At 53.5% G+C, this 15429-nt stretch overlaps 1 protein-coding gene across 1 annotated transcript in view; it reads left to right on the top strand.

Moving 5' to 3' along the window:
• The window catches only part of LOC112105753 (potassium voltage-gated channel subfamily KQT member 1-like), a 117578-nt gene that overhangs the window by 81188 nt on the left and 20961 nt on the right, over positions 1-15429 (top strand). The window contains exon 5 of the mRNA XM_024198667.1: positions 11373-11469. Coding sequence (XP_024054435.1) covers positions 11373-11469 — 97 coding nt within the window. The remainder of the gene's footprint in view (positions 1-11372; positions 11470-15429) is intronic.

Below are 15429 nucleotides of genomic sequence, written 5' to 3'. Positions count from 1 at the left end.
TAGTGCAATCTCTATCGTGTAAGTGCAATTTACAAATGTAGATTGTTGTTACATAACTGCACTCAAACAAAACAATGTAAAACTTTAGAGCCTACAAGTCCACTCAGTCCTACTTCTCGTTCAGCCAATCGCTAAGACAAATACATTTGTTTACATTTAGGGGAGATAATGCTGCCTGCTTCTTATTTACAATATCACCTGAAAGTGAGAACAGGCGTTCGTATGGCACTTTTGTAGCCGGCGTCACAAGAGAGTCTAAGCCTTCAATGGCATTGTCCCGGTGTGGAAAAACAGTCTAAATTATGCAGGTCCCAATCTGTTAAGGGCATTTTAGATTAGGGACAGGATGTTGCAGTCTGTTCTGAAGTGAATGATAGTGTTGGATTTCACAAAGCACAGCTGTCATGTTTGCCTTGGGCTTTGTTGCTTTTGCAGCATGCTGCATCAACTTAGGCATTTTCATTCAGCCCCGAATAGAGTGAATTGCAATAGTCTAAGCTGGAAGATACAGAAACATAGATCACCCTGGTTAGGCTGTTGTCTGACAGAAAAGGGCGCAAGTTCCTGACCTATCAAAGATGAAAGGCCGCTTCCGCCCTGGTGGAAATTGGCAAGTCTGGAACCAGTGCAGAATCCACTACAAGTACAAAGTTTGTAGCACTTTGATAGTCTGCACTCTGATGTCTTCAGACTTTTGTCTAGATCATCAAAACAGTCACCTTTGCTACCAACATCTCTTCTACATTTGCAGAGAAGCTATGCCTCTGCTATGCCTATCTCTGATACTCCACAAACATCAATTTTGGTAATATACCATTGATCAAGTGCCCATAATGTCCATATCAGCAGTTGGACGCCATGATGGTAAGCAACTTAGATATATTAAAGACAGCTCAACCAAGAAATGTCATAATGTCTACTTGCTGTCAGCTGTTAAATTAAAGAAACCTAGGGGAGCATCTAAAAATTGTATTTGTGTCCTTTCCTTTTCCCCCCCATGGGGGAAGCTGTGTGAACCAGCCAGTGTTGGCATACCACATATTATGAGAATTCTTCTCTTTCAGTCCTTATTTCAAAAAAAAAAAAATTACATGTTTGCAGTTAAATTTCTAAAACTTAATACAACTGTGTAGAATCAATAGCATACCAAAGAATAACGAAATGCCATTTATGTATGCTGCCATTCAGGCTTCACAGTGTCATGGTACAGTGCTTAGTATTGCATGTGGGGTCAAAAAGTACAAGGCTCTAGTAATTTTGATTTTTTTCTTCTGGGGAAGCTTAGAAAAAAGCAAACTTTAAATGAAGGAGAGATTAGATTTTCTAAAGGCAAATGCAGTACCTGTCTTTGAGGAGTAATAGGGATTGCAGGACATCATTGTGGAGAAAACTGTTGAGGTGCCTGCCTATTAATGTGGCACAAGAGAGCTTAACTAATGGGATGATAAAAAGAAAAAAATTGGCTGAATTAAAAAAAAAAAATATATATATATATCCTAGTGGTAAAAGCCTATTTGACTGTGGATTTGGACAGGTCACTAGAAAGTAAACTTGAAGGACAATCTTGCAGTAGCAGATGGATAGGTGATTCCTTTCCTTCTCTGGCTACTTAGATTCAGTGATAGGATTTCAATAGGGTAGTTGCTATAAGCAATGGCTAAGAGTGTGTGTGTGGAAGAAATAAAGAGATCATGATAAAACCAAACCAAATTAATGAGAAATATTTTAATTTGAATTATTAATTTAAAATTATTCATACATTTTTTCAGCATAGGGTTGCCAACTTTCTAATCACACAAAACTGAACACTCTTGCACCTCCCCTTCTCCAAGGCCCCACCCCACTCCCTCCATCCCCCCTCCCTCCATCGTTCACACATTTGCACCGAGCTGGGGAGGGTCCATGTAGGAGGTCCGGACTCACCCCTGCGGCGCCTGCTGCTGGTCATCCAGGGAATTAGCTCACCAGCCTCTGGAGCGCCCTCTGCAGGCTGGTGATCCGCCTTGTCCTCTGCACTGGCCCCCGTGTCCCTCCCAGGACCCTAGTGCCCCTTGCTCTGGGTGCTGCCCCCTGGCAATATCCACACACACGCTAGGTCTCCCCTCCCCGGGGAACCCCCACCCACTATCCCCACCTCACCTCAGCACTAGGCCACTGCCAGTCACCAGCTAGCCCCCACTCCCTGGGGCAGACTGCAGTATAGGCCACTCATCATCAGCAAGGAAGGTTTGGACCTGCTGCCTTGGCCTAGCCCTGGGCTGCCCTCTGCAACCCCCAGTGCCCCTTGGCCTGCTACTAGGCCACAGCCTGGGGCTATCTAGGCTGGAGCTCCCCAGGCCTGCTCCACTACAGGTACCCTGTCTAGCTCCCTGCAGCCAGGCTCTTCTCTCTCTGAAGACAGAGAGAGACTCTTGAGCTTCTGGCTCTCAGCCTCTTTATACCGGCCATCTGGGCTCTGATTAGGGTGTGGCCCAGCTGCAGCAACTTCCCCCAATCAGCCAGGGTTTTACCTTGCCCAGCCCCAGCTATCTGCAGGGCTTTTCCAACCCCTTCAGGGCAGGAGTGGGCCTTCAGCCCTCTACAGAGCGTGCTCAGTATTCTCTGGCTGCCCTGCTGGCTGGAGTTCTCCCTTCTCCTCCTCTCCTGCTGGCTGGAGCTCCTTCTCCCTTCTTCCCTGGGCTGCTGGCTAGAGTGTTTCCCTCCCTGGATTACTGCTGCTGCTGAGCAAGGGGTGGGGGGGCCTTTGCTGGCCAGCCCCCCCTCCCCACCATCACTCAAGGGAGAAGCCAAGACCCCACCTTCACTATCACCACTACCACCTGTGGGGGGTCCTTCCTGCCTGGCTGCCAGGGTTGCTGGAGCTGCTGCTGCTGCTGCTGCGTGTGTCCTGGGGAGCTGCTGGAGCTTGGAGGTGGAAGAGGACTGAGCGGACCATCGCCTGCTGGGGGAGCGCACAGGACTCTGAAGACCACTGTGGAGGGGGCCATTCAGGACTGAGTAACTTTTGAACTGTGCTCTAGTGGTGGGGGTCTAGACTGTGTTTGTGGGGACGCAGGGGGTGTGGTGTGGAGCCTGCCCCTGGTCCATCTGTGGCCCCCCCAAGCCCTCACCACCACCGTTGCCCCCTCCACCACCCCCACAGCCCATTTACAGCCCATTTACCACCTGCCTCTGCTCCTGTCTCTGGGACTCTGCTGCTCTCTGAGCCTGCCACGCCCTATTGACATAGTTTGGGCCTGCAGTGGCAGGCAGCCGCACATTGACTTTACGCAAGCGCTCGTGGGCGCACCTACCCCCCCTGGACTGACCCCTTCCCCTTCGCAACAGGCCTCCCAGTTTTGCCCCTTGCTGCCTATCCCCTTTGCGCCCTGTAGCCTTTTGCTGCTCCCCAGATTTAGTTTGTTTGCCTGCCCCGCCCTTTTCCCTCTACAGTTTGGTTCGGTTGTCCCACCCCAGTCCTGCGGTTAGCCCCTTGGTTCCTCTGCCCTATTCCCAGCCTAGTTGCTCCCCTTCCTTTGTGCCCCCCCTTGCCCTGATTGACTCCTCCCCTCATGTGCCCATGCCCCCTCCCATGTGCTTGTGCCCCCCATCACATTTTGGTTAATCACTGCACCCCCTACTGTTGTTGTGACCTTCTCTCCCCTAGTGTAGCTAGAGGAGCCTGTGTCGGTGACTGTCCCTCCCCAAGCCCTTGATACCCCCCCATCTCCTCCCGTTTTGGCGCCCTCCTCCCCTGCCTGCAGCCTAGCGGGGAGGAGTGGCCGACCTGTTCCCTCTTTACCTGCCTCCCTTCTCCGGTGTGTTTTCCCCTCCCTCCCCCCTCATTATGGAGGGGAACACGGCAGGCGAGCCCCCCCAAGTAGGCCCTGTCACCCCTCCCCTGCCTGCCCCCTTAGCTTCTTCCTCAACCGCCCCTGCCAAACCACCTGCCACCGCTGCGGCATTGGCAGCGGCGGGCGACGGGGTGACCTCCGTTGCTGCCATGTCCCTCGCCCCCTCCAATTCTGGGGGAGCCGCCCCAGCCGGCAGGAAAGGCCAGGGCAAAAAGAAGGGGAAGAGCCCTGCTAGGAAGACTGGGCCCTCCATGGCAGGGGCTACCCCCACTGCCGCGGCCCCGCCAGCAGCCGCGGCATCCCTTCCCGCTGCTCCCTCCACCAGCTCTGCGGGTGCCCCTCCCCCGGCCCCCAGGGCGTATGCCCAGGTGGCGGCGGCCCCCCCGCCTGCCGGTACGCCATCTCGTCCATCCACCGCCTCTGTTTCCATCTATAGCGGCCTGGGCCCCTTCCCCACCTTGCCTAGGAAGCACGGCATCTGTTGCCTCCTGGTGCCCGCCTCGCCCCACGTGGAGACCTACGTGCGGGCGTTGGCGAGGGTGGTGGGGCCCACGGCCATCGTGGTGGCCTCCAAATTATATGGCAAGGTTTTTTTCTTCCTTGCCTCGGTGGCCGCTGCCCAGGAGGCGGTGGAGAAGGGCCTGGCTGTGGGGGGCGTGTTCGTCCCCCTGGAGCCGCTGGAGGACTTGGGTGTCGGTGTGGTCCTCACCTCCGTTTCTCCTTTCCTCCCCAATGTCGCCCTGTTACCTGCCCTTTCTACCCTGGGGAAACCGATCTCCATCGTCAGCCCTCTCTCACTGGGCTGCAAAGACCCCGCCCTCCGTCACGTCCTCTCGTTCCGCCGGCACGTGCAGCTCCAACTGCTGCCGGCGGCGCGTGGCGGAGAGGTGCTCGAGGGGTCTTTCCTGGTCCCCTATCAGGGGGCCCATTACCGGGTGCATTATTCCACGGGGGAGGCCCGGTGCTACCTCTGCCGGGCGATAGGGCACGTCCGGAGGGACTGCCCCTTGGCCCGGCACGGAGGAGCGTCCGGGACCCCCGAGCCCCGGCAGGGCGCCAGCCCCACCATTGCTGGCGCCCCTGGTTGCCCGGTACCCGGAGCCGCCCCTCCTCCTTCTCGGACCACCACTGCTCCCGCTCGGGCTCAAGGGGTACCTCCCCCACCATGCCCAGACGAGCGGGAGTGCCCCGCCTCTGCTACGTGCATTGTGGTGGGGCCTGTAGAGGAGGGTGCGGTGGGGGTGTTGCCGGGCGCGGGAGAGGGCCCTCCCCGAGGGCAATCCGCCCCCCCTCCTGCTGCCCCATTGTTACCTCCTCAGGTCCTCGAGCTATCATCTCTGCCCTCCGACCCACCCCCTGTCACCCAGCCCGCAGATAATGCCATGGAGGGCTGGACCCTAGCACAGGGAAAGCGGGGCAAGCGGAAGGCTCGAGCTCCGCTCCTGCCATCTGGTGCAGAGGCCCCGCGGAAAACCAGGAAGGGGGGCACCGTTGCCGAGCCTTCCGCCTTGCCCGCGGGTATATTACATCAACCGTTGCCGGCTGGGGAAGGTGTGGCGGCACCGGAGGCTACCGCCATCCGTCCTCCGCGGTCCCTCCTTGCGGAGGCCCCCGTTGAAGCCCCTCCTGCCCCCTTGCCATCTGTATCCGCTGCGATGCCCGAGGAAAGTGTCGCCTCGGGTGTTAGCAGAGAAGACCCCGGGGTGGTGGGAGGTGAGCTCCCTTCTATCTATGAGGAGATCGAGGCCCTGGGTCTGACCCCGGTCACCCAGGGGGAGGATGACCCTCTGCCAGTGGGCCTCGATCTGGCCGACCTCACCCCAGCCCCCCTTTCTCCGTCCTTTGTGCCCCTAACTGCTACTCCTGCTCCTGCCTTAGAGGAGCCCCTGGACTCTTTGACCTGCCCGGCTGCGGGTGCCACCCCGCTGACGGCCGCCGAGCCTGTTGAGGCGACAGCCGGTGCCTCGCGGCCGGGACCCGAGTTACCAGGGGTATCCCTCGTTGGCGTGGGGCAACCGAGTTCCTTCCCGGGTGGGGGCCCCATTGAAGATTGTTCATCTCCTGTTGCCATGGCTGTTCCATCTGCCGTAGAGCCTGAGCCAGGCATCCCTGGGGACCCCCTCCCTAACCCTCAGACCCCTGAGCCCGACCGAGAGGCGCTACCTTCCAGCTGTTCAGCTCCTGGGGCCCAGGATCCCACCTCTGTCCCTCTTCCCGACCCTACTCCTGGCCCTGGCCCTGCCCTTACTCCTGACCCGATTCCTATCCCCTCCACCTCCCATGATGCTATTGCCGCCCCTGGGGTCGTCTCCTTCTCTTTCCCGGAGGATGACCCCCAGGGAGCGGCCTTTGTGTTCCCCAGTCCCGACCCACTAGGGGCTGCTGTTCTCCCGCCGCCCCCAATTGAGCCGGGGACTGAGGCGGGCCCTGTGGCGCCGGTCCATCGGGCGCCACGTCGAGGGTCCACCCCTTGCCTGCCCGTCTCGGTGGGCCACGGGGCCGTGCCAGGGGCCCCAACGGCGGATGACCAGAAGCCAGTGACCCCACCCCCCCCCATGCGCTGCGAGAAGAGCTGTGGGAGTTTTTAGAAGACGTCCGTGGCTCCCGCAATAAGGTGCCGCTCGCTCTCCAGCGATGGGGGGATTTCCATCAGATCCTCCGGGCCGCGAGGGCCCTCATGGGGGAGGGTAAAAGGACTGGGAAGCAGGGTGCCATGGCTTACCAGCGGGTCCGCAGCTTCCGTGACTCCTTGCTCACCTTCGGGGTGGTTCACGGTTTGCTGCGCGGCCCAATGGGGGCCATGAGCATCCCTGCCAACGAGGATCCCCCCCCAGCCCTCCTCATGCCATCTATCACCTTTGCAACATTGAACACCCGGGGCTGTAGGGTGGGTCTCCGCAGGTGCCAGGTGCTCTCCTTCCTTCGGGAGGGGGGTACTCTGTGGTTTTCCTGCAGGAGACCCACACGGATCCGGCCGCCGAAGACAGCTGGCGGCTGGAGTGGGGGGGACAGGGTCTATTTTAGCCAACTCACAGTTCGTACGGCTGGAGTGGCTACCCTGTTCTCCCCCGACCTACAGCCCGAGGTGCTGGGGGTTGCCGAGGTTATGCCGGGCCGCCTGCTGCACCTCCGGGTCCGCATGGAGGGGCTTGTGGTCAACCTTCTCAACGTCTATGCCCCGACGTCGGGCCCGGAGCGGCTGCCTTTTTATCAGCAGGCGTCCGCCTTCCTCGGCTCCTTGGATCCTCGTGTGTGCCTGGTCCTGGGCGGGGACTTCAATGCTACCCTCGAGGAGCGGGACCACTCTGGGACCGAGCAGTGCCCGGCCGCCGTGGATGTCCTCCGGGAGATTGTGGAACATCACTCCCTGGTGGACGTCTGGCGCGTCCACGTTCACCTATGTCCGGGTGGAAGCCCATCGGTCGTGCCACTCCCGGTTGGACTGCATTTACTTGGCACGCTTCCATCTTTCACGGGCCCACTCCTCCAACGTCCAGCCGGTCCCCTTTTCAGATCATCATCTAGTCACCGTGACGGCCTCTCTATGTGCGGAGAGGCCGGGGCCGGCCTATTGGCATTTTAACAATAGTTTGCTGGAGGATGTGGGCTTCGTGGCATCCTTCCGGGAGTTCTGGCTGGTCTGGCGAGGGCAGTGGCGTGCCTTTCCCTCGGTGCGGCGGTGGTGGGACCTAGGAAAGGTGCGCACCCGGCTCTTCTGCCGCGACTACACCCGGGGTGCCAGCCGACGGAGGGATGTGGCAGTAGAGCAGTTGGAACGGGAGGTCTTAGAGCTAGAGAGGCGTCTGGCCGCCAGCCCTGAGGTTCCATCCCTTTGTGGAGCGTGCCGGGAGAAGCGGGAGGAGCTCCGGGCCCTCGACGATCATCGGGCCCGGGGTGCTTTTGTTCGATCCCGCATCCGCCTCCTTCAGGAGATGGATCGCGGCTCCCGCTTCTTCTACGCCCTGGAGAAAAGGAGGGGGGCCGAGAAGCACGTCACCTGCCTCCTGGCGGAGGACGGCACCCCCCTCACGGATCCGGTGGAGATGTGCGAGAGGGCCAGGGCTTTCTACGCACACCTTTTCTCCCCGGATCTGACTGACCCTACCGCTTGCAGAGTGCTCTGGGACGGACTCCCGATGGTCAGCGCGGGCGCCCGGGACTGGCTAGAGTTACCTCTCTCTGTGGCCGAATTCTCGGAAGCCCTCCGCCGCATGCCCACCAATAAATCTCCGGGCATGGACGGGCTGACCGTGGAGTTCTACCGTGTGTTCTGGGACGTCCTCGGCCCGGACCTAGTCACCATCTGGGCCGAGGCCTTGTGGAGCGAGGTCCTCCCTCTTTCGTGCAGGCGAGCCGTGCTCGCCTTATTGCCAAAGAAGGGGGACCTCCGCGACTTATGGAATTGGCGTCCCGTCTCGCTCCTCAGCATGGACTACAAAATCGTAGCCAAGGCCATCTCGCTGCGGCTGGGGTCCGTGCTGGAGGACGTGATCCACCCAGACCAGACCTACACCGTCTCGGGCCGTAGCATCTTTGATAACCTCTACCTGGTCCGGGATCTTTTGGAACTTGGGTGTAGGGATGGTCTGTCGTTCGCCCTCCTGTCCTTGGATCAGGAGAAGGCGTTCGACAGGGTGGACCACGAGTATCTCCTGGGCACTCTGCAAGCGTTAGGCTTCGTACCCCAGTTTGTGGGTTTTCTCCAGGTGCTGTACGCCTCCACGGAGTGTCTGGTCAGGCTCAACTGGACCCTGACCGAGCCGGTCAGCTTCGGGCGGGGAGTGCGGCAGGGGTGCCCCCTCTCGGGCCAGCTGTACGCTCTGGCGATCGAGCCCTTCCTGTCTCCTCCGCAGGAGGTTGACTGGGTTGGTGCTTCGGGAGCCAGAGCTGTGGCTGGTCCTGTCGGCGTATGCCGACGATGTGCTCCTCGTGGTCCAGGACCCGGGCGACTTGGTGCGGGTGGAGGCTTGCCAGACCGTGTACTCGGCGGCCTCCTCCGCCCGGGTCAACTGGGTCAAGAGCTCTGGCCTGGTGGTAGGGGCCGGGTGGCAGGCAAGCTCCTTCCCACCCGCGCTTCAGGCCATCCGATGGAGCGCGGGTCCGCTGCTCTATCTTGACGTTTACCTCTCTGCCATGCATCCATCTCTGCCAGATAACTGGCAAGGTTTACAGGGCAGGGTGACGGAGCGGCTCCGGAAATGGACAGGACTACTCCGGTGCCTCTCCCTTCGTGGAAGGGCACTGGTACTCAATCAACTAGTCCTGTCCATGCTCTGGTACCTCTCAACACCCTGGTCCCAGTCCCGGGCTTCCTGGCCGACCTTCGGAGGGCGATTCTGGAGTTCTTTTGGCCAGGACTGCACTGGGTCTCTGCGGGGGTTCTCCATCTACCCCTGGAGGAGGGAGGGCAGGACCTGAAGTGCCTCCGCACTCAAGTCCTTGTCTTCCGCCTCCAGGCCCTGCAGAGGCTCCTTTATGGTGCAGGTAGTCTGGCGTGGAGAGTATTGGCGCATGCCTTCCTGCGCCGCTTCCGAGGGCTCCGATACGACCAGCAGCTCTTTTATCTCGATCCGAGAGGTCTTCCGCGAGACCTCTCTGGGATGCTGGTCTTCTACCAGGACCTTCTCCGGACCTGGAAACTGTTCTCAGCGACCAGGTCCGTGGCGGCCACCGGGGGGGGCAGATCTCCTCGCGAAGCCCCTGCTACACAACCCCCAGCTTCGTGTGCAGGTGGCGGAGTCCCCCGTGGTGCGCCAGAGGTTGGTCCTGGCAGACGTCACTAGAGTCGGAGACCTCCTGGACTCCGACCGGGGAGTCTGTCTGGATCCCCTGATGCTCGCTCGGGGCATGGGGCTCTCCAGGCCTTGTACTCCCCGGCGCGTACTTCAGGAGGTGAGGGCCGCTTTGCTGCCCGCTGCTCAGGTCTACCTCAACCAGGTCCTGCGCGAGGGCACGCCCCGCCCACCCTCCACCCCTAGTCCTCCGGACCTTTTTATCGGGCCCCTGCCCCGTGGACCCAACCGGTCCCCCCCCCCGCCCCTTCTCCATGAGCCGGCTGCACGACTTGCAGCTGGTTCGTTTCCTGACCGCGCCAAGGAAACATCTCTACACGCTCGTGCTCCACACTCTTCACTTCCTCACCCTCGTGTCCCGCCCCGATACGAAGTGGCAGGCTCTCCTGCCACCTGTTGAGGGTGAGAAGCCCCGGTGGGCCAGCCTCTATTCCACCCTGGTCCCGAGGCCCGCCGGGGATATCAGCTGGCAGCTCCTTCATGGGGCCATGAGCACGGGCGTGTACTTGGCGCGGTTTACCCCTGTCCCAAACACCTGTCCTTTCTGCGGCGTGAGGGAGACCCTGGCTCACGTTTACTGAGTGTGCCAGGTTGCAGCCCCTACACCGGCTCCTCACCGACATTATGTTGCGGTTTTGGTTACGCTTTTCCCCTCACCTTCTTATTTATGCACTCCCTATCCGTGGCCCCACAAAGTCACGGGACCTCCTTGTCAACTTCCTCTTGGCCCTGGCTAAACAGGCCATCTATAAAACCAGGGAGAGGAGGTTGGCCGATGGAGGTTCCTGTGACTGTGGGGCTTGTTTCCGATCCTCTGTCCGTTCACATATCCGGGCAGAGTTCCTCTGGGCGGCGTCCACTGGCTCCCTTGACACCTTTGAGGAGCAGTGGGCGCTGTCCGGGGTTCTCTGCTCGGTGTCCCCGTCAGGTTCCCTTCTTTTGACCCTTTGACCGCACTCCTGTCCCTGTTTTTACATTAGTTGTCCCCCGTAATCATTTGGGTTTTAGGCCCTGTGGGTCCTCCCGTTAGGCTGGGGGGGATCCTTTAGCAGCTTACGCCCGCCCACTTCCTGAAGCCCAATAGGTACAGTCCCTTTTCGACCAGGTGCTCTGGTTGAAAACCGGACACCTGGCAACCCTCCTTGAATTGCAAAAGTTCCCAATTCAAAATTCATGTTCTGTTTGGTTACTTAAGTTGCATAGTATTGTCTCTACTCGCTGATTGGATGATTTATGTAACTAAAAACATACAAAAAAGTGAGAATTGTGACTTTTACGATTGAACGTTCAATTCAGGTTTTGCTTTTGGAAAATATAAGGGTTAAAAGTTTACTTTTTGCAAGTGTTCACACTAGTAAAGTTTTGGTACTGAATGTTCTCAGAAAGCAAACATTTGAGAGTCACAAATAAGTAAAAATGTAATGTGCTTATGAGTATGAACAAATAGTTGTACAATTTATTTAACTATTTGGTATATTGATATACTATACACTTAAATTTCAATACTGTATACTACTCTGTATTTATGGGTCCACACACACAAGGTACTGAATAGTCTTAATTCCCAGGCACATCTCTGGGAAGAGAAGTTGCTCAGCATCCTGAAGGATGATCATGCACATGTTTTTTGTTTTTGCGGGTTTTTTTAATTACAGTATATAAATGCATCCTGAAGGTTGTGTGCAGATTAAAAAATAGTTTGTATAGATATTTAAGTTTTTGATTTCATTTCACATTTTTCTTTCAGGGGAATCCGGTTTCTCCAGATACTTCGCATGCTTCATGTAGATCGGCAGGGTGGCACTTGGAGACTCTTAGGATCAGTTGTTTTCATACATCGTCAGGTACTGGATATTTTAAAATCCCTAACACGTGGCCTGTGAAGCTTATTCATCTCTTGGATTTCAAATCATGATCTGGTTTAAAATGAACAATGATTGTTGCAAGATAGAATGAATCACTTTCAAAGACAATCACGTTTCTTTTTATTTTTAAAACAGGAACATAATTAGGCTGAATATTTCTTTCAGTTTGGTGGCCAGTAGGCACCAGCAGTGGTATTTTCTGGAAATTAGCATTATAGCTGTGAATAATGGTTCTCTGTGAAGTTTGATGGAACTATGCAGGCATAATTTATTAAACAGAGTTACATGGTTTGTTTCGCATATAAAAATGCTGTCAGCTGTATTTGCAGGAAATGTCTTCTAGCCCAGGTTATTTTGGCAAAAAAACAAAAACCAGTGGAAACATTTTAAGTAAACACATCAACCATTTTAACCATTCCTTTTTATTTAGCTACTTAAATATTGGGGTTTCTAATCTGTGCTATAAATAAAAATATTAAATATAGTGTTATAACATGCAGAAAACACTATTTTATCTAAGGATATAGGCTGTGAAATACAGGTAAATATTTCTATAAATAGCAGCCTGTTTTTGTTAAAGCTTTTACATTTTAGAATTACCTCTCCTGTTCAGAAGTACTTAAGCTTAAATAATCACTTTTCGTATAGACTTTTACACAGACTTTGGCAAATGAATGATTGAAGGGCCCTTTTTAAAGGATAACTTTTGAATAGTTTTTTGATTAAAACCAGTGCTTGAGGTTAATCATATCAACATAATATTATTGTCATTCTCTCTTATTCATCCTGTCATATTATAATGGCTTGTTCCATGCTCTAGATTTCTTCACCTTTCTAGCCAATTATTTCTCCTCCTATGACAGTCCTTCCTTCACACTTCTTCATATAAATCTGTTCTCCAGTTAGTGTAAACAACTATGAACTTCCATCACAGGTGCCACCTGCGTTTACTTCAGCAGATCATTGTTATGTAATGTTATCTTACAGATGACTGGGAGCCGCTTAAAGCAAAACAGTGAACATCTATAGTATAGTTATTCTTGTGCTATTAACATTTTTGCTGCACTGCAGGTAACTTCAGCTCCAACAGGCTGAACTCCATTGAAAAACATTGAATTCCTGTTTAAAAAAAATCCCAAAACAAACAGCAAAAATCCCTCAACACAAATACACTTCATTCCTATATGACAGGAGTAATTTTAATGGCCCATGTCAGTGTAAGCTTCATTGTTTATCTCTACACTACATGGCTATCCATATAATACTGGACTAGACTCCTAAACTATTTTCTTACCATTCATGAGGCTTACTGTGGGGGTTTTCGGGGGCAAATAAAAAATACCTTGGAGAAGATAAGCCCATGGACCAAATGAATTTGAAGTTCTATTACTCCAGAGAAGTGATTATGATGATCTATAAACAGTTTTCATATCTGTGGTGCTTGACCAAGGAGATCATCCACTGACACATGAGCAGTTCAAAATCAAAAATATACTTTATTGACATTGGATAAGTGTAGCTGAAACTACAGTGAACAGAAGGGAAAACAGAACTTTTATTCCCCTCCAGTCTGCAATAGAAATTTGCGTTTTAAAGAAAAAAGGATCTCAGTTTCTTTTTCTTTGCAGCCAGGATACAAAGCAGACTTTTATTTGTTCTTGTTGTTTGATTAATTGGATACTTTTTCAATATAAAATAGGATCCTAAATCCCTGAAAAGTGCAAAAAAGTAAATTATTTGGGTTCCATTGAAAATGGATTCGCTTGTATCTGTCTGTGCCCAGAAAAGCTTACTAAAGATTGAACCAATGCTTTCCATGTGTGTCTGAGTTTTACATATAGCTGTATTAGCTCACTGAAACCCGATTTGGCCAGGGCACTCAGCTATTTTCAGCAGGTTGAGCTTATACTAGTGGTTTTTGCCAAAGGCAACAGAATATGAGTCAATATCACATATGGTGATGGAAAAACTTGGAAAAAATCATGCAGCTCACTGAAAAACTATGGAGTTCACTTATCGAGCTCCAGCTTATGAGTCTCTAATCACAGAGGTTCACTTATCCCTCATCTTGCTTTGTGAGCTGCCATAATGCTTCTAATAGAAGGTCAATTGTTGGTTCTGAGTATTATTATTTGGGATAATTTGTCATAATTAAAAATGTGTCCAGGTTTAAAATAACGTATTGACTTAAACTCCTCAATACGGATTTATCATGTTACCCTATATGCAAGTGTGATTTTGGCTTTCTTTGCACACCACACCACCCCACCACTAAAAATTGTTTAAGTCATAACTGCAAAGTATAGCGTGTTGGACTTCTGTGGAGGAGAAAAGGAAAATAATTTTTTTTGTGACTCTATTTTTTTGTGATCCTGATGAATAGCATCTCAGTATGTTAGCTGTCCTAATCAAAAGCACGAGAGTAAGCTTTGCTGTGTGCTAAGTGCAAGGACTGCAACACCTGGACTCTTGAGTTGTATATCTGGCCCTTCTTCTGACTTTCTTTTATTGGGCAAGTTATTTAACTTCTGTCTGTTACTTCAGCTATAAAATAGAGATGATAATCTGAGCCTTGATTTCTGCAAAACATTCAGGGGACTTCAGATGTTAGATGCTATATTAGTGCAAGCCATCAAATCCTGTTTCTTTATATGTACTTTAGTTCACTTTCGTTGAAATCTTTATATCCTGTCTTCATAGGCGGCGAGTTATATGGGTCCGTGGTGCCTGTTCTCCATCAATATTCAGGAACGTGATGGTGCCCGACTCTACCAATGTTTGGGCTTATATTTTCAGAGCCGTCCCATCCATAGGACAGACCGGAGCAACCCACCCTGGGCCCCGTGCTTCGGGGGGATGCGGGATCCAGAGTGGCCTGGAGGGTTAGCGGGGGGCCTGGCGCCGCCAGCAGCAAGCAACCCAGCCCCAGCCTACCTCACCCTGCTCTGCCCCGCCTCACCTCTTCCTGCTCCTGCTCTGCCCCCACCCCTTTCCCCAAACCCCCGCCCTGCCTCTTCCCGCCCCTGCTCTGCCCCAACCCCGCCTCTTCCTGCCCCTTCCCCCAAACCTCCACCCCGCCTCTTTTCAGCTTCTGCCCCCTCCCCTGAGCGATGCTGGGAGCCAGCGGAGCAGAGCCGGGTGGGCTGGGGCTGGGTTTCTCCCTGCTGTTGGCACCAGCCTCCCCGCTAACCCTGCAGGCCGCCCGGGACCCCACGTGCCCCTGAAGCGCAGGGCCCCCTGGGGCCCGGAGCGGTTGTCCCAGTCCGTCCTATGTATGAGACGGCTCTGCTTGGACCTGTTCTGGGCACCACCAAAAATTATACAAACCTGGCGCTCATGCCTATCTTACACATATCTCCTTAGTATAGGGCTGCTGGAACAATTATTTTTAATATTTATATATACACACTTGCTATTGCAGTATTTGTTTTTAAACATGTATGTACGTATTCAGAGTGGCCATTAGAGATGATCAGAGGAAGTGATGTTTGCATCCAGACTGAGTTTTGACAAGGGTTCAGGCTTTGATGAATAGGGCTACAGTTTAGAGATGCTGATGCTGAAATATCCTCAGTAGTTCTGGTGACATTTCAGTCACAGTGAGATCCTGAGATCTTGCCCAACTCCACTAAAAATCATATTTGTCTGCCTGATTTTTAAAGCCAATACTTCACATAGAAAATCTCTCCAACTATTGTCTGGTCTCTGGCCTCCATTCTAAGGTAAAATCAGTGAGAAAGTAGTGGATTCTGTGTTCCAGTGACTTGTGACATCTACCAATAGCTTGGATGTTTTGTAGTTGGGCTTTGGTTTGAAGCAAGACAGACAGCTTTAGTGGCACTAATACGGTACCTTGATTCAGTGGGAAGTGATATCTCCTGGGGATGGAAGCATAGGAACTTCATGCTCAGTTGGTGTCTAGAACATCTGCCTCCATTG

This window comes from Terrapene carolina, unplaced genomic scaffold (genome assembly GCF_002925995.2).
Source record: "Terrapene carolina triunguis isolate 2854851 unplaced genomic scaffold, T_m_triunguis-2.0 Scaffold112, whole genome shotgun sequence".
In the NCBI taxonomy this organism is placed as follows: domain Eukaryota; kingdom Metazoa; phylum Chordata; order Testudines; family Emydidae; genus Terrapene; species Terrapene triunguis.
Note: the sequence above shows the minus strand (reverse complement) of the source record. Positions and strands in the feature narration are given on the sequence as shown.